Source organism: Anastrepha ludens, chromosome 2 (assembly GCF_028408465.1).
Source record: "Anastrepha ludens isolate Willacy chromosome 2, idAnaLude1.1, whole genome shotgun sequence".
Lineage (NCBI taxonomy): Eukaryota > Metazoa > Arthropoda > Insecta > Diptera > Tephritidae > Anastrepha > Anastrepha ludens.
The window spans coordinates 125,769,451-125,791,079 of record NC_071498.1 but is presented as its reverse complement, the minus strand read 5'-3'; the positions used below and the strand labels follow the sequence as shown (position 1 = coordinate 125,791,079).

At 37.9% G+C, this 21,629-nt stretch overlaps 1 protein-coding gene across 1 annotated transcript in view; it reads left to right on the top strand.

The window, feature by feature from the left end:
- The window catches only part of LOC128855270 (uncharacterized), a 47,603-nt gene that overhangs the window by 19,087 nt on the left and 6,887 nt on the right, over positions 1-21,629 (top strand). The window contains exons 2-7 of the mRNA XM_054090019.1: positions 9,932-9,979; positions 14,368-14,441; positions 16,836-17,038; positions 17,109-17,136; positions 17,225-17,309; positions 17,374-17,607. Coding sequence (XP_053945994.1) covers positions 9,932-9,979; positions 14,368-14,441; positions 16,836-17,038; positions 17,109-17,136; positions 17,225-17,309; positions 17,374-17,607 — 672 coding nt within the window. The remainder of the gene's footprint in view (positions 1-9,931; positions 9,980-14,367; positions 14,442-16,835; positions 17,039-17,108; positions 17,137-17,224; positions 17,310-17,373; positions 17,608-21,629) is intronic.

The following is a 21,629-nucleotide window of genomic DNA, read 5'->3' as shown; positions in this document are numbered from 1 at the left end:
TTTCAAAGAAACTTTTATTCGAAACCTTTTCTTATTTTTTACTTGAAAAATCACCGCTTTAATGTCAACTAATGTGAATTTAGATACTTAAATAACATAAGATCCCAGCATCCCGAAATATTGTGATTTGCCTCCCTAATATATGCCATACTTATACGGAGAATGTATATTCGGCTGGAAGAGCGATGAGAAAAGGTATCAAAAGAAATATTGGCGGGATAGTAACCAGACTCCTGGACGTTTTAACAAGCGGACGGATGAATATTGTTGAAAGTAAGTGTAGCGATGTGAAAACGTTTGGCATACAACTGTTATTCCTTTCCACTTTGCCTTTGCCACTTGTCTTTCATCGAGCAAGTTCCTCGCATCTCTTATATTGTACTTGTAAATGCACGCAAAGGCATACACGGGTGGCCTGGTGTTAGCTTGTGACACTGGCAGACACACGTGCACAGACGCAAACATAACGGTAGACGGATGTACAGACGTACTGGCGGGCAGATGGACATATGTATAAGTAAGTTGTGCGCGTAGGTGTGTTCTATGAAGAACTATGCACTTGAATGTGTAGATGCGTACGCCTGTGTCTGTACGTGAATGTGTGTGTGCAAAACTATTGCGGATCAAGAGGATGCAATTATTGGTAGATAAATTTTACCATAAATGATATTGGGTGATGCTAGTGGAGCGTGACATCGAAGGATAAGCCAACGGCTTTCTTTTATATTCCATTTGGCTATGCTGCGAACCCAGATGATGGCAACGTCATTATGTTTCGTCCTGCGGCACTCCCTCTGCCAACTGCTGACGCTAGCGCACTTGTGCTGCAACATTGCACTTCAACTTTCACTGAATATTCCCACTTGATAAGTACGCTGGGTGGGTGCGGCCAGAGAAACCAGAGTGTAAGTGCAATAGTTTTATACTCTCGTATGCTTGATTGGAAGGGCTAAAAGGAATCTGAACGCAAGCGTAATTCGTTAGTGTCAGTGTTGCCTTCAAAATTGATATATTTACAAGGATATGTGATTATTATGTGGGCGCATATTAATTGAAAATCAAAATTGGTTGATACCGCTTGAATGCGTGGGGCAAAAGCCAAGCAATAACAACAACAATACGTAATTACATTTCATGGCAATAATTTGATGAAATGAGATTTTCTGTGTAGCTGCCATGGGTAATGGCAAATATTACTCACTTCTGATTTTTACTAATATATATCGTGTCTGGTCTTAACGAAATACCAAACACGCGGGCATGTGCTGGAAATCTTGCGAGTTTATTTTGAAATCGAAATTACAAATCGCACAAACTAGTTTGGTTGAAGTTAGATCCGAAACAGCTGATTGTCCTATAACAGAAATGTCTATTTAATATTGAACTGATGATTTGCGTAAAAATTAATGTTGTTATTTTTTCTGCTCATTTGATGAGACGCTCCCATAGTCGAAGGGGTTTTTGTGTGACTACTATTCTAGAGTGCGTAGGTTCGAAACTCCGTGCAGGGAACAATATAATGACAAGGTTTTTTCTCATAGCGGTCGCCCCTCGGCAGGCAAAGGCACACTTCCGAGTGTATTTCTGCTATGAAAAGACTCTTCATAAAAACCATTTCCCGTTCCGAGTCGGGTTAAAACTATAGGTTCTTCTATTTGTGGAACAATATCAAGACACACACCACAAATAAGAGGAGCTCACCCTAACAGAAGTGCACGCGTCAATTTTTTTTTATAATTATTGAGAAAATTGGCAACGTCTTCTAAGAGTCTGTCCCAATACTTGGGATATTTCAGAGCCCGTTGACAGTATACTTCCTTAATTATTTGGCGCTACAACCATGTGCCAGTTTTGGCCGAATCCAAAATAGCGCGCCAACTCTTTCTGTTCGCGCTCGCTAGTGCCATTCAGAAATCCTGAGTGCAGAGAAGTCCTGCAGCACTTGGTCCTTCTAACAGAGATGTGATGTTGCTGTTTCCTGTGTTCCCTTTTGGGATACCATTTCGTAGATTCGCCTTAGCGTCTTCGTTTATATGGATGACATGGGCAAGCCAGCGTAGCCCCTTTTTTTATATGTGTGCTTAACTACAGACTATGTCAGAAGAAAAGAATCGATTTTTTCTTGTAACTTCAAGATATATTTCGTTTCACTCAAGGGCAACGACGCCAGTGCTAACTCAGGTTAGTGTCGTTCGAAACTTTTCCGTAAACGCAACCAAACAAAAATGAGTGAGAAGTACGCAAAGCGTTTCGAGGCGGTATTTTTATGCACGCATTCGCAAGGGCCGAAATTATCTTACGCCGCGGCTGCAAAAGTAATTAAAAAATCAAAAAAGTTTGTTGTGATGTGAAATCAGCGATATAAAGTATACGAAAATGTTGATGACTTTTCCGAGCGCGGCACAGTAGGAGAAATGGTCAATCTAGCGGCGCTTTCTAAATAGCTTCTTAAATACAATGACAAAATACATTACTTTATTCTAAAAGTATGTGTTAATTATTTATTTCTATGTTTTTATGTTTTATTAGAAAAAAAAAAATATTCAGAGTCGGAGCTCTCAGAATTACTGCCGTCAGGTAGATCATATGTAAACCAAGGTTTTTGACCTCATCATCTATTTCAATGTGATTTTTGGAGTGCTTGGAGGTGCTTTTAGACTTAGATGTAATAATAGGATCTGAAGAAACTAAAAGAGTGTGTATTAAGCCTTCCATTGTATCCAACCTTGAGTTTTTTCGCGTATGGTTCAGTCTATAACTGCGAAAATCTTTATTTCTTGCCTCAAGTGCCTCTTCTGACATCATTCCTATTGGTAGCGAAACTTTTTCAATAATACCTGCTCCGTGTATTAATATTTTATGTACAGATGGAGGCATATAAAACCAAGGATATTCGGAAACAAATAATTCTGCTGTATTCCAAGCATATATGCGAAACGTCTCTATGTTAACTGCATACCTACATGCCATAGTACGCAAAATTATACCAAGCCTTTTTATAAGCCTTTTTACGCCAGTTAATGTATTATCTGAAATTGGATGCTGGAAAAATATTCTTGCAGTATTCCCAGTGTTTGTATTGTCTGATCCTTTCGTGGGAATGTCCACCAATATACCCATTTTTTTCTTTTAGCTCAAGTTGAATCTTTCTTTTGGTATGCTGAGCGATTTCTTTATTTTCTTCACGAATTTGCCAATTTTGTATGGGTATTCTATAGGCGATATGAATTATACTCTCAAAGCACCGTACCCAAGCATGAAGTGTTGACAATCCGTACTCATACAAGTGCTCCTGTGGTTGTCTCAATTGAACATTATTTAGATTATTCATCAATTTTGGTGTTGCTCCACAAATTCCACAGGCCAGCGATGATGAGCCCGCTAAAGTGTTAAAAACTTTCCCATCAATCATTGTTAAGGGAGGGGTCTAGGGTTTGAGCATTTTTCTTAATGAATTTTTGAGACTTTGCTTTAGAGATATGAATAGTGAAAATGTATTTAAACTTTTTGTACATTATAAAGCATCATTTCAATAATATTGTACTAAATTTTTGTAAGAAAATATCGGGAAATAAGCCGGTGAGGTAACTTTTCCGAAAACGCCTTTTCCAAAAGGTGATTTGCGGTGACTATCGTATCTAGTTGTAGAATCACCTGAAATAAAAAAAACAGAATTATTTGGTTAAATTATCACCAAAACCTCCCCTTCCACTGGCTCCGATTTTTTTTTTTTCATTTTTACGTTGCCAGCGCGTTTTTGAAGCAAAAAGTGCGATTTTCACTGATTTTTTTCGCTGTATAAGTGGAAACCGCCCTTAATGTAAAACAAAAAAGTGAAAAATCTCTCAGTGGGGGGAGGTATTTTATATATAGAAGTTGTATACCAAATTTGAAAAGGATCGGTTAAATATTGTTGACGTTCTAATAGTCACGGACTTTGAAAAAGTGGTTTCGAGAAAAACGTAACGCTCCGCTCCAAACGCTCGCAGCTGTCGCAGAGGAGTGGGGACAAAAACGTCTATAACTCCAAAAGTTTTGCTCCGATTGAGCTGAAATTTTGGGACAATATTTTTGAGATGATTTACTATAAGAAAAAGCTATTTCCAAAAAATCGATTTTTTGAAAGTCAAACCCTAGACCCCTCCCTTAAATGGAATTCATGTACTACTTCGAAAAAACTCAACTTTGTCGGAACAATGCTTACAATTTGCCTTTTAATATTATCTATCTCAACCTTAGCTAACTCCGCTGACTCTTTTTCAAAAATTATTTTAATGGGTCTGCAGAACCGAGTTGAAAAAGGCCTGTTATTTTGCCATAGAACAGCGTCTTCTTTTTTAATTTGTAAAGACACAATACATACAGCAAATAAATACTCATCAGTTATTTCCCAATCAGAAGCACTAAAACGTTGACGGTAAGTGGAGTGACCACTGCTGCCGTCACAGCTCCATTTAAATATTGCTTTTATGCTGTCATTAATATTGCCTACAGTCAAAACACCTTCAAAAGATTTTGAAAATCCTTGTACTATACGTGCAACAGTATGGTCTACGAGACTTTGCAGGGCAACTTCCGCTGAAAGTTCAGTTACGTGTATGTCACTGGGGTAACACTCTGTTTTAGCCTTAAGTAAAATATCGTAGCTTGGATAAATATTGCAGTTTCGTTCTTTGGTACCATATTGCATTATTTTGTACGACCTTTTTGAGTATCCGCCATCTATATAAAGAGATAAAGCTTCCTCAGGTGTATACGGAATTGGGGTTTTTTGTTCAGAGTTTACAGACTTAAGCATTTTCGAAGCAGTCGAACTTTCTGCAAACAATTTTAAAACAACCTGTGAAGCATTTCTTTTTCCAGCTTTGTAAAGACTTACGCTTGCCGCTACCATTAACCCTTGGTTAGGTGTTTCGTTAACAATTGATGGAATTTTTTTTTTTTTAGTTTTCATTGTACACTCTGAAAAAGTTTTTTGTATACGGTGATCAACAGTTGGCTTAGAAAAAATTATATTTTCATCCAACCATTTCTTATTTCGCTCTTCGAACACTGACATAACCCCAAGACATCCTTTCCACTTTTCTACAAGTTTGCTTATGAAATTTCTTAATTGTATTTGAATTTTGCGAGTTTGCTCTTCCCAATACTTTGAGCGATCAATGACGTTAGAAAATATTGTATATGATTTTCAACAATTAGAAATTTTTTTGTTGGTACTGGTTCACTGTGCCATATTAAAAAAAGGGTGCGTTTAGACTCTGCCATAGTATCTAAAAAAGGAAAAAATCAGTAACTTGCAAATACTTGCAGCCAATTTTTTGACAAGGCGTAGACCACAACATATTTTAACAAATTATACAAACATTGAATCGAATCCCATCGATTCCACCACACTTATTTTCTACGGAACATTGGATTACATATATAAAAACTCTTTGATATAGGACAATTTCTTTTTCCAGTGTAAAGATCTAAAACATATATTAACAGACCACAATGACTTTTTTTTTATTTAACACATACCAAATTATAATAATTAAGTCGCAAATCTTATTAAAAAATTTTACATTTAAGTTTTTAAGTTCAACAAAATTGCACTTAAAAATAGGTAAATAGTAATTATTGCACTTGTTAAAACATGTGTTAAATTCGAAAGCTCACAGATATGCAAATATTTGGAACAAAAACAAAACGAAACCAGAAAAGACCCCGTTAGGAAATAAATGTTCAATAAAACAAACACAATTTGGAGAATTCTGAAATTAAAAATTTGCTAAAGCGCCGCTAGATTGACCATTTCTCCCACTGTGCGCGGTTTGGGACGAGTAACAACAAAAAAGCAGGGATAAAGTGATCGTCCAAATTTTTAAGCGGGATCCTTCTTTGTGACTACGCCGAGCACGATCAGTTCCTGCAAAAAAGGGAATAGATGTGAGTATCAACACCATCGAACGTCGACTGAAGGAGGCGAACATATTCTACTGTCCCACATCATCAAAACCAAGAATTATGAAAACGCATCTTGCAGGAAGACCAGTCCATGATTTAAAGCAACTCGTGCGTCAAGTTCGAAAAATCCAGTCCTGTTTGTCGACGAGCTACGCAGAAAAGCTGGTTCAAAGTATGAAGAAGATGCCAGACTATACTCGAGAACGGCTTATTGAGTTGTTTGTATTGTATCATATATATACCTGTATATATAATACCTGCCGAGGAGCGACCGCTATTAGAAAAATGTTTTTTTTTTTTCTTAATTTTGGTGTTTCACCGAGATTCGAACCGACGTTCTCTCTGTGAATTGCGAATGGTAGTCACGCACCAACCCATTCGGCTACGGCGGCCGCCGTAAAGTCTTTTTCGGAAAATTTACATTAAATAATTCACAACTGATTGAAATTCTCAATGGGGGAAATTATCATTGGGATAGACTTTGCGGTTTATTAAATATGCCCTTAGATTCAGAGATTACTTAATAAACGGCTTCCATCATCATCATTGATGGCTGAACAACCCTGGTCGGGTCTTCGCCTGCTGTAGCATATGCCTCCAATTATCTAGGTTTCATGCCTGTGTCCTCCATGCCCGAAATCCTAATAAGCCTGCGTGTTCTTCTACATCTTCTATCCCTCTAAGCGACAGGCGGGCCCTTCTTCTCTGTCTATGTAGTTACCGAAGAGTATTTGTAGAGGTGGGTAATCCGTGTATAGTTTTTCGAGTACATAATTGTAGCGCTTCCATCACTCACCTTTATCGCATATCGCGTCAAATTTTTTTTCGCAAAACTCTCCTCTCGAAAATCAGCAGCTTCTATTTATCTGCATCTCTGATTGTCCACGTTTCACTACCGTATAGCAAGATGGAAATTATAAAACGGCCGCCGTAGCCGAATAGTTTGGTGCGTGACTACCATTCGGCATTACAGAGAGAACGTAGGTTCGAATCTCGGTAAAACATCAAAATTAAGAAGAAGTGTAGCGGTCGCCCCTCGACAGGCAATGGCAAACCTCCGAGTGTATTTCTGCCATGAAAAAGCTCCTCACAAAAATATCTGCCGTTCGGAGTCGGCTAGAAACTGACGGTCCCTCCATTTGTGGAACAACATCAAGACGCACACCACAAATAGGAGGAGGAGCTCGGCCAAACACCCAAAAAGCGTGTACGCGCCAATTATATTATATATACATATATAATTATATGATACAATGAAATCTTTGTTTTTCTGTTGTTGACACAACGAAAAATAGCAGCTGTTGGCCATAAGGATTCTGTGGCCGATTTCTGCAGAAACTTTGTTGTCATGATTAATAATTCCTTACTATTTCGAAAGTTTAGTTTTGGTTTTTTTTTGACTTGCGAAGATTTCTTTCAAACTCGGCACCGAAGATGCGATAATGTCTATGTCGTTCGCGTAACCCAGCGATTGAACCAATTTAAACAAAATAGCTCCCTTTGTGTTTACGGCTGAGTCCCTGATAACCTTTTCAAAGACAATATTAAGGAGGAGACATGAGAGCCCATCCCCTTGCCGAAGGCCGTTCAGGGTGGAGAACTCTCGCGACAGATTGTTCTTAACTCTTACTACATTCCTTACATTCTGCATGGTCGAGCGTGTTAAACGTATTAATTTATCAGGAATACCGAATTCTGTCTTTGAAGTCTATGAAAAGATGAAATCTCGACATGTCGTATTCGCGAGAGTTTTCTAGAATCTGTCTTAGTACGAAAATTTGGTCAATCGTTGATCTTCCCTCTTGAAAACCTGCTTGGTAGCTACCAATGTTGCGTTTAGCATGCGGTTTAAGTCTAGCGCTTAGAATGTTTGAAAATATTTTGTAGATGCTGTTCAAAAGAGTTATGGGATGGCAAGTATCACAGATCAACATATCTCCTTTTTAGCGTAGAGGACAAATTCGTCTAATTTTCCACATCTTTGGCATGCGTTCTTCATTTCAGATTTTTCAAACCAACTGATATATGGTAAGGAGGTTTTTATTACTCATGTGTTTAAAGAGCTCTCCTGGGATCTCGTCCAAACCAAAGGATTTGTTGTTTTTTGGGCTTTAATAGCCGCAATGAACTCGTGGAAAGTAAGTTCTTCCACCATTTCTGAGGACTTTAACTGTGGTTATGGTTTTTTTTCCGTTAAGAGTGAATCATCTTCATTTTTTAGTAGTATGGGTTAAACTCACGTCTTTGTTCGCCTTTAAAAAATTTTAGTGAATTATGGCAGTTGACGTCTGCTTCCAGTTGCTGAAACTTTTCCTTATTAAATATTCTCTTTTTTCCTATGCAGTTTCTTCTCCCAGCGTCTTAAGTTATCATACATTTCTGTAGATTGCCGCGTTTGGCGGCTTATCATTGCTTTACGCGCATTGTTCTTTTTTTCTGTAGTCATTTTGCATTCTTCGTTGAACCAGGAAGTTTTTCGTTTGTTCTCTGATTTTCCCAACATTTTTGTAGCTGCAACCTTTATGTTTTCGCTTATATCATACTTCTCCAAACTTCATCTATGTCTTCAGAGCAGCTCACTTCGTAAAGACTTTCGTCAAGATGTTTCTGAAATTTTTTGTCTATATCTGGATAGTCTAGGGTTTCCAAACGCGTATTCAGGTGGCAAGTAAAGCTAAGCTTCTCACCTGAAGGAGGCTGGATTTATATCTTGAATTAACTAGTACATGGTCGATCTGGTTCATCGTTTTGCCATCTGGTGAGACCCATGTAATTTTGTGTATGTTCCGTCTTTCAATAATTGTGCTGCCAATGACCATGTTTTTTGTTTCAGAAAAATTAATGCCTTTGTCATTACTGGTATTGTGCAGACTGTGTATGCCGGCATGCTTCCTGTATATTTCTTTTCTTCCCGCTTTTGCGTTTATATCACCAATAATGATTTTCATGTCATGATTAGGACACGCCTCATGTATGTGATCCAGCGTGCCATAGAAAGCTTCTCTTTCCTCATCTGATTCCTATTCGGTTGGAAAGTGGCCATTTATTACGCTTATGTTGTAAAACTTAGACGTTATCCGGATGGTGCATAATCTTTCGTTGATGGCTTGAAAATCTATTACATTTTGTCGGGTTTTGTCAAAGACACGAAGAGTTCCGAAGATATGTTGCTTTGGATTGCAGCTGTAGTAAAATCATATTTTGGATTGTCTATAGTTCCAGTTTCTTTCCATCTAACTTCTTGTACTGCCAGGATACTCGCTTTGTAAGGTTCAACTGCTGGTATAAAGTGCAAACATTCCAAGTAAATAATTTTAAATCCTCATAGTCATTTTTTCGAGATCCGGGTCGTCGGCATAGTTTTCCGTTTTTTATCCGAGGCTTAGTTTTTGCTTCCATAACAAAAGTTTATGTTTTTTTTTGTTGCAGGACTAGGTTGTCAGCCTTGTGCTCGAAAATCCCCTCTAGGAGTACCTGAGCACCTACTTCCTTTGTTCCCCTTCCTTCCACTGTGGTTGAATACTCAGTCTCCAGTTGGGGTTAACGAAAAGAGAGGTGGGAGGCTTCATGTCCTATTAAGGATCTGCCATAAAATGCACATCATTCCCCTTTGTTTTTTGTTTTGCACGAAAAATAAATCGACAGACAGCTCATGCCATTGTCGTCAAATTATTGTAAACATTTTTTTACTTAATACTAAAATAAGAAATAGAATTTTGTATATTTTTCATATATTTGTAATAAATACTACTACTACTACATGCACACATATGTATATTTAGAGATGTAGGGAGAAGTAAATTGCAATAAAAAGTGTTCATCTTGTAAAACAATCTCTAAACTTATTTTATATACAATTTAGCTGAAGGTTTTAGTAGCCACCATTTCTAACAATCGGTTTATGGCATTGACTATAAATATGATTATATAATATACACATTAATTATTTTTCTCTAATAATTGTCTTCTTCATTTTCAGGTACTGTTGGGAAACAGATCAAAGGAGGCTACTTGTTGCGATACAAAAGTGAGTAACTAAAGGTGGAGTCTTCTGTGAGTGAAAAGGCATTTGTAGATTTAATGCGAAAGAGGCGAATAAGCATCGGCTATTTTGCCATAGAAAATTAATTTTAAATTACAGACTTCATTGCACACTTAACATAGGCAAGCCTCTGAACGCAACCACTTTCTGAGAGAAGCACTACGCAGTTGCTAAATTAATCAAATTGATAATCAAAAATTGAAAACCACTTTTGGTGAAAACACTTCTGCCACTTGTGGTGACACGGAATATTAATGAGGTGCGGAAGAAACAGCAACAATACTTTAGCACATCAACCGATTCATGACCTAATGGTACCTTAATGACAATATGTGTACATACATACATATGTACATATGAGCGCCAGTGAAGGGCTTTGTCGATTCGCTTTGCCAACTGATGCTTTCCGACATTGCCAAACTAAAATTACCAATCACATGTCTGTATGCGTAAGTACATGCGACATACAACCATAAATATACATTTTTTTTTGGTATTATACACAATTTCGCAGGATTTTGCGACAATTTGCTAAATCAGCATAAGTGCAATACACATTGACATGACGCAGCAATTCCTTCCTTCCGACGCGCACAAACAATGGCACAAAGCGCACACTAAGTGGCAGCCCCATGGGGCAAGCGGCGCGGCGCATAGCCGCAGTTGCTTACACTCTTTGCCTCGTTGATGAGGATGTGTGATTTGGTGAAGGCTTTTAAGGGTCGCCTGCTTGTAGTAAATAGCAGATGGCGCATTGTTGCTTGTGCTATTGGTGTTGGTGTCTGTGGTGCTGTTCTTGTGGATGATGATGGCATTAGTAGGTTTTCTTGTTGTTGTCTCTGCTTCGACTGCCATTACCACTGATGCTGCTGCTGATGCTAATGGTGGTGATGGCGGTGTTGGCGGTGATGATGATGGTGCAGATTACATTTGTAAGCGCGTTTAAATTTTCAAGAATTTCGCTGGCGCAAAAAGGCATTTGCCACATTAACGAATTTATATACGTTTGTGCATACATATGCACATATGCACATATGCATGTACATATGTATGTATGTACATAAATACTAACTCACAAGTGTTCATGTGCACACTTGTATGTGTGTGTATATTTATATGAATGAATGAAGTGCCCACTTCTGCCGTTTCATAATTTTACTTTTCCCTCAAGTGCGGGCTATACGCTCGCAAAGATGAGGGGCGGTAGTGGGTGGCTGATTGCAAACGTATGTACAAATGTCTCCAACATGCAAAATACTTGAAAATTCAGAATTACATTTATGCTTTTTTTATTAAGCACCAGTGGTTGACCTTCAAAGTTGGAAGTCAATGACAAGAATTTCTAAATTTGTAAAATACTCGTTTAAAAATATGATTTTTATTAAAAAATATTATTTTCATTAAAAAAAAAAATTAATAAAAAAGTTCAACGTACAGTGGAATATCAATAGTGCCTGATATTGATAAGACAAAAATCGCTATAGCTCTTACAAACAGTCGGATCCTTAACGGGTTGGGGGTAGTCAGAGGGCCGAAGAAATGATGATTTTCAATAATCTTTTTTTTTGCTAGTCAGTTGCTTTATGTTACAAAAATAAAAACATAGCATTAATACATCATGTTTCGGCTTGACTTTAGCAAAATTTCAAAAACAAAAAATTAGTAATTGTAAAAGTTATCGCTTTTGTGTGGAGCCCGTTTCTCCCGGTGATCATCACCAGTCCTTGGAGATTCATCTAAAATCAATCGGACAAGAGCAATAAGTTTAATTAATAGATATTCTTGTGCCTGATCGAAGGTTTCTTTTTTTTTAATTAACAATATGGCGGCCTCAGTAAATATTATTCAGATTTTCGACAAAAAGATTATTAATTATTTTGAAATAATTTGAATTGAAATTTTTGAAAAAAACTCTTTCGATCAGGCAGGAGTTTTTTATGTTTTTCAAAAGCAGTATAGGTACATTTTATTGAAATCTACCAAGCGGTTTTTAAGTTACAGTGATCACCAGTTCAAAAAACATAGTTTTGAGAAAGTTAAGTTTGAGAGTTATTCGCCCTTTGTTAATTGTTGAATAAGTCGAAAGGTATTTACTTCAAATTTTCACACAAAATTTTTAAGAAACTACTGAATTTTTTGAAAATTCTGACTACCCCTAACACCTTATCACTCTATGCGCTGAATTGTTGTTTAAATATAAAAATAGTATAAAATAAATATAAAAAATTTATGAAACGGAAAGTCTATTAGTATAAACCTATATGTATTCTAATCCCTCGGCAGGCAATGGCAAACCTCCGAGTGTATTTCTGCCATGAAAAAGCTCCTCATAAAAATATCTGTTGTTCGGAGTCGGCTTAAAATTGTAGATCTCTCGATTTGTGAACCAACAACAGGACGCACACCACAAATAGAAGGAGGAGCTCGGCCAAACACCCAAAAAAAAGGGTGTACGCGCCAATTATATATACTATATTATATATATATATTCCAATTAAACAAAATATTTAACAGTTTAAAAAACTTTATTACCACTAATTCAATTTGTAACTTTGAAGTAATAACGGCTTACAATGTTTCCTCTCCTGTGCATAAATCCGCAAGTGCGAAATTCCATAAAACATTTTGCGTTTGGCATAAAACGTAGATATACGTTGAATTTAGAACATTTTACTTTTGGAACTCCTTTACACCACGGCTTTTTGCAGCGCCCTCTGTTGTCCGAAAAAATTGGCTAATGTGATACTTCATCTTTTCGCACGTTTTTTACTGCAAGTATTGCGTTCGATTACCTTTTTTTCCTCTAATTGCTTATCTACATAAGTTGAAACAGGACCTCCTCTTTTCGCACGAGTTCCTTTGTGCTCCTCCCATAAACAAAATGCAATACCCGATGTAAATTCCAATGAAGAATATTTACGCTTGGCGATCATAGAATGCGTTGAAAAATATCTCTTATATAAAAGCTGCGCATTCACCACCGTTAAATCTCATAGATGAAACATTAGACTGTGGTACGATTTCTTCTTGATTGGCGTGATAACCGGCGCCAGTTGGAAACACCAAGTGAAGCCAAGTCTCTCTCCACCTGATGTTCCCAATGCCAAGGAGGTATTCATCTTTTTCTGCTGCGACTAGCTGGTACCGCATTGAATACTTTCCAAGCCGGAGCAATTGTATCCATTCGGTAAATTCGAATAAATAAATTTCTTACAGATTTTCTTCTTAATCAATGATGTTATAACCCTCGTTAGCAACAACTTTTTGCCATTTAGTGTGCAAATTTTCAATTTCAAATTTTTCTACAAAAACCTATTGGCTTTGCAATAAATTATCTGAAGATGGCATTTTTTTGTTTGCTTGTTAAAAAGTGATGCTGTGAACGGAATAAGTTTGGTGGATGAGTGAGTATTGCAGAATAACGCTTTTCTATTGATAATCGATGAATACTTTTCAATCAAGGATTGATTTGCCCACAATTAAGGTCTGCATTAACACTTTCTCCAGATTTAAGCACTTCCAAATGTACAATTCCAGGAATACCTCACTAAAGACACAAAACGCCCCTTTTTCGGATGTAAACCTAGCTTTGAAGCCCTTCGTAGTGGTTCACTCGGAGAGAGCTACTCCCTTTCGGGCTTTGGATTAACATAAAGGATAAATTCTTCATCTGCAATGACCAAGCAATCTAAAAACGTTTCTGTATTGTACTATTAAAGCAATAAGTTGCTTGCCACGGATCGGTGTTTTCTTCAGACAGATTATGCGGAACTTAAACACCTGCCCTGTGTGTTTTACTAATTTGTTGCAAATGTTCTTGGGTGGGCGATAAAGGTTGTTTCAAGAAAATTTGGCAGCTCCTCGATTGTTTAACACAGATTTGCTTTCAATTTCGCCCTTAAATTGTTGGTCTTTCTGATCGATGTGAGTCGGAAAGATCGAAATTATCCGATCCGAACTTAGAAAACCACTTTTGACATTTACGAACATCTAAGGCACTGGGATAAACTTCGCAAATGTTTTAGGTAGCAACTGTTGTATTACTACCCTTGTGAAACTTCAAAACTTTAAAACTTCACAACTAAACAAATCACTTTAACTTTGCAATGCCTTTGGCATTACTTTCAACTACGCTTTGAACTCATAAATAGTAAGAAACATTGGCATGCGCAGAAACGGCATTACTTTTCGATCCCCCTATTTTTTGAAAGTTGAGGCAGAAAAATAGAGAAGAGAAACTGAAAAAAATACTGCTTAACTGCCAAGCCTGCGTATTGAAAATGAGTGGCATTGCTACCTGACACGCTTTGCATCATTGCACTATGCTTAGCTCTTATTTCTAATTTAATTATCTCGTTTTTCAATTTGTATAGAACAACTGCTATGGAATCGTTGGGCCGAGGAATGGGTTGTGCTGTACGATGATTCGACAATGGCTTGGTTTACGGTAAGTGCAAAGAAAAGTTATGAAAACTACCCGAGTAATCGGTAAATTTGTAAATAATGCATGAATGAAAATTTAGAAAATTATATTATACATTATTTATATTCTAATTATTATATTAGTTTGGGGAAAAAGAATACCATTATTTTCTCGGTAGATAGCTGTAGTGTCCGATATCTCGTAAAGTATCGACAAAACAATTTGAAGTTTGTGATCGTTGTCAAGGGGATATTTCACACTAAAAATTTATTTGCTGTTTTTTGTTTGTTCCATCTAATTGTGACTTACAGGGTGTTAGCAATGGAAGTCAACAAATGAAATTCGGAACATTTTACAGTTTTTCTTTGATAAAGGTGAAAATGCAAGCCAGGCCGCTGCAATTATGAATAGTGATTATAGTGCCGATACTGTAACAGCTAATTACGTGCAATATTGCTTTTATCGATTCCGTTCTGGCATTTTGATGTCAAAGGAAATGTCGATAAAGTCATAGAAGTAATCGAAATTTACCGGTATGTCAGTAATCTTAGTATCGCCCAGGAACTAAAGATCGACCATAAAATAGTTTCAAGCCATTTGCGCCAAAACTTTATGCTAAAGTATTGTTTTTCTAGCCCAAAGAGAATCATTTATCGGATTCACGTCTAGAGAATTTGAAAACCGTTGTGTGGACGTTATGAAGTTCGGAACGTTGTTTTTTAGCCATTCTTGGTTCACTCGAGCTTTGTGAGACGGTGTCGAGTCCTTTTGAAACGTCCATGGTCTGTCACCGAAATGTTGGTCTGCCCACGGCTTCAAAGCAACCTACAGAATATTTTTCCGATAATATTTCGCATTAACCTTGACCCCAGGCTCGATAAAAACGATTGGAGAGCGCCCATCTGCGGTTACAGCGGCCCAAACCATTACCTGTGGCGGATGCTACCTCCTGATGACCAATTGATGACTCACAAACAGAAAACACAATTTTCGGAAATTGTCCGCTTTCGACCAAGCGAAGCAACTCCTTCGCTCTATCAAGTCTGACTTGTTGCTGCTTTGGTGTGAGATCATGCGTCTTTTGGATCTTGAGATTTGGATCTTAACTTTGAGATAATTTTTCAGTATGCAGCGGATGCTACGGTCAGATATTTTGAGTTCTTTCGTCATTTTATTGGCCCGTACGATAAACAAAAACTTTATTTACTTTAAGGTGTTCGAGCTCACGAACAATCGCTGGTTGTGAATTTCCAGCCAAATATAATGCTTTTACACCATTACGTTTGAAATCCATTACTGATTTTCTTTTTTCGCGCTTACTCTCGGCAAAATGCTTCCAAGCGCGTATAAACAATACTCTGGACTGTCATTTAGCCAACTAACAGACAGCTGATGCACGGGCATCAGCCTGAAGTTGGCACTTTGTGTGCCGGTCCCTGTATGTGTCTAAAAACAATAAATTACAGTTCACATAATGTGTCACTGCAAGAGGCTTTCAAGGTTTCTTTATGTTATCGAATACAAATCTGTAGCACAGATGATTTGGACCAAGGATGATAGATCACAAGGTTGGTCATCCCTCGTTGTTCAGACGGCTACATGACTGAAGGTTACTTTGTTTTTTTCGTAATTCACCAATAAAATCTCAGTTTTTTCGTAAACAAACCGCTGCCTAAAGTCCGGTTCCATCAGAAAATCAATTGTTTGCTTCAAAATCATTTCATTAATCTCTAAAATGTTTGTTGCAAAATTTTTTTGTAGGCATTACTGAATAAATAAGTAAATCAATTCTTTGCCAGCCGGTTAACCTTTACATTCTGTGCATCGCGGGTTTACTCAATTGTTGCAATCACCTATTACCTCAAAGTTTGGCGAGTGAGCGAAGAAGCGATTGTACTGATGGCTTTGTTCGCCTTCACCTCGTTCACCAGCTGTCCCTTCCATTTGCTTCCTGTCGAATTGACGTATTTGAAAAACTCAGCAGGCAGCGCATCAACTCCCGTTGCTTTGTTGTTATTAGCTGTTGTTGGAGAGTAGAGAAACGTTGCCTCTGTAATTTAAGCAAATGCTGTGAACACCTTGTCTTATTCCCAAACGATTTGCTTTATGTAACTTAGTATTTATGTATGAATGTATGTGTATATGTATGTATATTAGAAACATTTTCTACCCACCAAGCAATAGCGAATCCTTTCCTTATGAAAATTTAAGAATCTGTCGTTTTGCTGGTGGCATAAAATTGGATGGTTTTCAAGTTTGAAATTAGAGAAAAAGTATGGATTGATGCCAACAAAAATTACTTTTGCAATATTTCTACCTTTTATGTTACTTACGGCACTTATATGTGTTTGTATTACTTACTTTAACTACACTTCGAATTTTTTCTGATAATCAAAATTAAAAAACTCTTGAATGCAGGAACCTGGGAGATCATCGCCAGCTGGTAAGATATTAGTCAAAGAGGCCCCGGAGATGCTGGCCATTGCACACTGGACTGGGCAAATACCACGACGCCCACCATTGCCCGAAGGTTGCAGTGTGTCACAGCTGATTGCGTTGGGCTCGAGAAGAAAACGTTCCAAAGTATATTGGATGCTAGCTAAATCGGAACAGGAAGTCAGGTAAATAGTTGTTAAATAAATTTTTAAGTATATGAATTTGAAGTGTCCGCTTTTTTTCTATCTGGTACAGTGAATGGGTTGACGCCATAACTAAGACGGTGAGTTGATTAGCACACAAATACTACATTACATTACATAAGAAGTATATGTTTTATACCTTCCTTTCTGTCATTTTTTGTTATTTAGCTGCCTCCGCCACCACAAATTGAACTCGTAGTTGACAAGCCGCATCTTATGAATGTCCTACGTCGACCGTTGGTGCGCATACGGCGTAAGTTCGAATGCAACCAATTCACTGACCCATACGAATAACTGTTTTATTACTTTTGTTGTAGCGGCCACTACGTCTGAAGTGAAACAACGCAAAGTTTTGGCGCACAGAAGCAGCAACGCTCATCCTGCTTTGGCCCACCATCGCACATTCTACGTACAGAATCCGTTGGTGAAGAGTGACGCCGCCGTAGCTGTGTTGAGTAAAAAGCCCGACTCGAAGCCGGCATTGACCTGCGCATTACCGTGGGGACACGGTTGGGGTTGGGCCACTTTGCCGAATGGTGTTTGGAGTGGCGGTAAGTGTAATATAATTTAAAGGTTTGGTTTCAAATTCGATATAAAATAAGGGAAATAATGGACTAAAAAATTTGTTAGAGATTGTCGCTAAACTATATTTTTTTTTTTGATTAGTTAGTAATTCACAAAATTCCTTTCGGTAGTCTTAGTAGTCTTAGCCAAACTACTCAAGAATACAATTTGAATGTTTCCGGTTCTTTCAGCGGTTTTTTAACTCCGATTTCTCGTATTTGAAACCTATATCGGAGAATAGGATGAACCAAAGCTTAGGGGTAACAAAATACAAAAACACGAAGTACACAAAGTATACAAATCTACGAATCCTTACAGGGTAGTACGTTATATGTTTACACACCGAGATTGAGAGTTGTAAGCTCAAGGACGAACAGGAGACCTTCTGGTACTGGAAAGACGAGAAGCTCTAGCAATTCGTTGAAACAAAAAATTCAGTTTTAGTACCATTCGTCATTATCTGGGCAATGGCACAGAAAGTGGGGGATCGTCTCTTCCTCTTCTTCATCTAGACAGCTTCTGCAGAAGTCATATGTTTGCACACCCTTCCTCTGGGTGTGCCTACCTATTAGGCAGTGCTCCGTTATAATTGAGATCAGTGTGCTAAGACTGTGCTTATTTTGGCTTAGTAGTCGGGGAGCCGAAAACTGAAGAAGATCTCTAGATGTTTGGAATATACACCTCCGGCCACTCTACTCTACAGATTTAAGCCAAATGTTATACATGGATGTACTCCCCCTACCTTACATCGTCCCGTTCTGACTCTTCCCTTGTGGGTTGTGGGTCGTGAACGTGTACTCGAGAAGCTGATCAAATGAATTTAAAGTATTCACATTTAGTGATCGATCTAGCCCAATCTTCCTGAAACTTTAAATTGATATTGGATGTATAGGGTGGGCCATGTAAAATTTGCTTTTTGAATCGGCAATAAAACAAAAACTAATCAATATTTTTTCAAATTTTTTTTTTTATTTTGAAGATTGAACATTGTCATTTATGAATGAAAAATAATATCGTTCAAATGATTGCCTCGACTGGCTTTACAGTAGGCCATTCGATCAACCTAATTTTTAAGCACATTTTCGATTGTTTGGGCTCCAATTTCATGAATGGCAACTTCGATATCGTGTTTTAAAGCATCAATCGTCTCTGGATGGTTCGCATAGCATTTGTCCTTAACGGCTCCCCACAAAATATAGTCCAACGGGCTTAAATCACAGCTCCGAGGCGGCCAATTGATTTCGGAATTTCGGTTTTCAAAAACGGTAGCCAAAAGTTCGAGTGTAACTTTAGCAGTGTGACAAGTTGCACCGTCCTGTTGAAACCAAATGTCGCCCATGTCATCCTCTTCAATTTTTTGAAAGAACTCGTTGAGCATGTTACGGTAACGCTCGCCATTTACTGTAACCGCGGCTCCTCGCTCATATTCGAAAAAAAATGGTCCGATGATGCCGCCAGACCAACAACCGCACCAAACAGTGACTCGTTGTGGATGCATTTGCTTCTCTACAGTAACGTGTGGATTTTCTGAGCCCCAAACCTGACAATTTTGCTTATTGACGACCACCGATGTGAAAATCAGAAAAGAAGAAGAAGACTCACCAGTTTGGAAATAGGTTTTCAATATTTCCCAATTTTGTTCAACCGTATAGCGTCCCATTTCGTAAATATCAAACCTTTAAGTAAATTATGAACACATTTGACATGTCATTTGTGTTACCATTCTCAAAAAAATAGGTAGTTCAAAAAGCAAACGCTATCTGGCCCACCCTGTATAACCAGAAAATGAGATATTTACAAAAGATGGTGCAATTTGTACTAGACAATTCTTCAGTATGACTTAAGCATCGTGAAAGCATTGGCACTCATAACTGTGGACGAAATAGGGACGCAGTATGATTGGCGGCCGCCGTAGGCGAATGGGTTGGTGTGTGACTACCATTCGGAATTCACAGAGATCGTAGGTTTGAATCTCGGTGAAACACCAAAACGAAGAAAAAGTTTTTTCTAATAGCGTTCGCCCCTCGGCAGGCAATGGCAAATCTCCGAGTGTATTTCTGCCATGAAAAAGCTCCTCATAAAAATATCTGCCGTTCGGAGTCGGCTTGAAACTGTAGGTCCCTCCATTTGTGGAACAACTTCAAGACGCACACCACAAATAGGAGGAGGAGCTCGGCCAAACACCCAAAAAGGGTATGCGCGCCAATTATATATATATATGATAACTGCAACAAATCATATGTGAAGCCCAGCGAACTCAATACTTCGACTGTGACGCCAAATATTCCTTTTGCGAAGATGATGTGTTGTTGGTAGGTGCAGAAGGAAATGATACATTCGTGGTGAAGCTGTCACGATCCTGATACACCGAGTAACGACCAGAATATGCGTCTAGTCATGAGTGCCGAACTATTCATGATCACAACCCACGGTCCTATTTTGTTATACCGGTTAAAAATTTTTACGGAACTGTAAATAGGAAATCTTCTCGCACCTACCTTATTTACCAGACCTGGTCCCTTATGATTTCCACTTGTTTAGGTCAACGCCGTATGCGCTTTCAGGTATACAGTTCACTCCAACTGAAGACAAGTAAAATTGGCTTCATTCGTTATTGGTATCAAACGATGGGTTAAGTTAACAGGTTTTTTTAAGTTGATAAATCCATAAATTGCTATAGTGCAAAAAGTAATTGAAGTAAAGTAAACGAAGGTAAAAAAATTCTTTCTTTTTAAGAAAGTGTTTCTAACAGCGTTGTCCTCGATTCGCAATGAGAAAACCTCGAAAGAAATTCTTCATTGAAAGCCCATTCCCCATGTAGTGTAGGTCTACAGTTCTATTGCTAATCTCTATGCGGGGAATCGGGTTGCAAACTCAGCTGTGAGTCTACAAGCAACCGATCAGTTTACCTCTTCTATTATTGAGGTTTCGAGTTCGAGTTTTGAAAAACCACTAAAGATCTTTATCGTAGACGATGGATAGCTAAAAGGCGTAGTTCCGAGAAGTAGCATCATTGATACATTTATCGATGGATCAAAATAGAAGAGGAGGTTGGCGCTGGCATATATTATGTGGACCTAAGCATCAAAAAGTCATTCAAACACCTTAACTATTGCATTGTGTTTCAAGCTGAAATTTTTGCTGGAAGAAAGCAGCAGAGTATGCATGTACAAAAGCAACAATTAACTTGGCAACAAACTTCTACGTAGATAGTCAAAACATACTGTCTATTATCAAAAAATGTCCATGAACGCAAGGAAGACATTAATAAGCTCGCTCGTAATTGCAGGCTTTGGATATAGTGGGTTCCGGGGCATAAAGTCATAGAGGGAAATGAGATAGTGGACGAAATGGGTAAAGAAGGCGCGAGATTTGCAGGGGATCATATAAGCCAGGTACTAAATCCCTGCCAGTGATGGTAAATGGTTTTTTGAAAAATCCCTACACAGCCCAAAAAAATTCCCTACTTTTCCCTACGCTTACAACAAATTTTCCCTACGAAATTCCCTACAATTTTTTCTCCTGTGTTTACACTATAATGCAACGTCAAAATTGAATTGTTTGCTTAAGATTTTTAAAAATTCCGTACAGAGCTTCTGCAGTGCAATCAGTTCTTATTGGAATTAGATCCATCAGCTTAACCACAAGCCGCTCGCTTTCCTCGTCGAAAAATCTCACCATGAGACACATACGCTTATTGAGTGCGATGTCTGTGCTCTCTTCGATCATTATGGAAAATTTGTTTACTTTTAATTTTTTAACTAAATTGTATTTTTCTTCTTTTGCCAATTCATTTTTTATTATGCTGGTGCACTTCTTTCTTCCAAGCTCAGATTTTTTTATTATTTCAGAATCGGGCACGATTTCTTTTAAGAGTGGGATTAAATGGTCCACCACTTGCAGCGCAACATTATGCTCAGCGAAGAACATACTAAGTCTTATTTCGAAATTTCTATTTTAGATGTCTTTTTAATTGCCTTAGTATTTTTTGGTGCATTTTTGTTTCGGC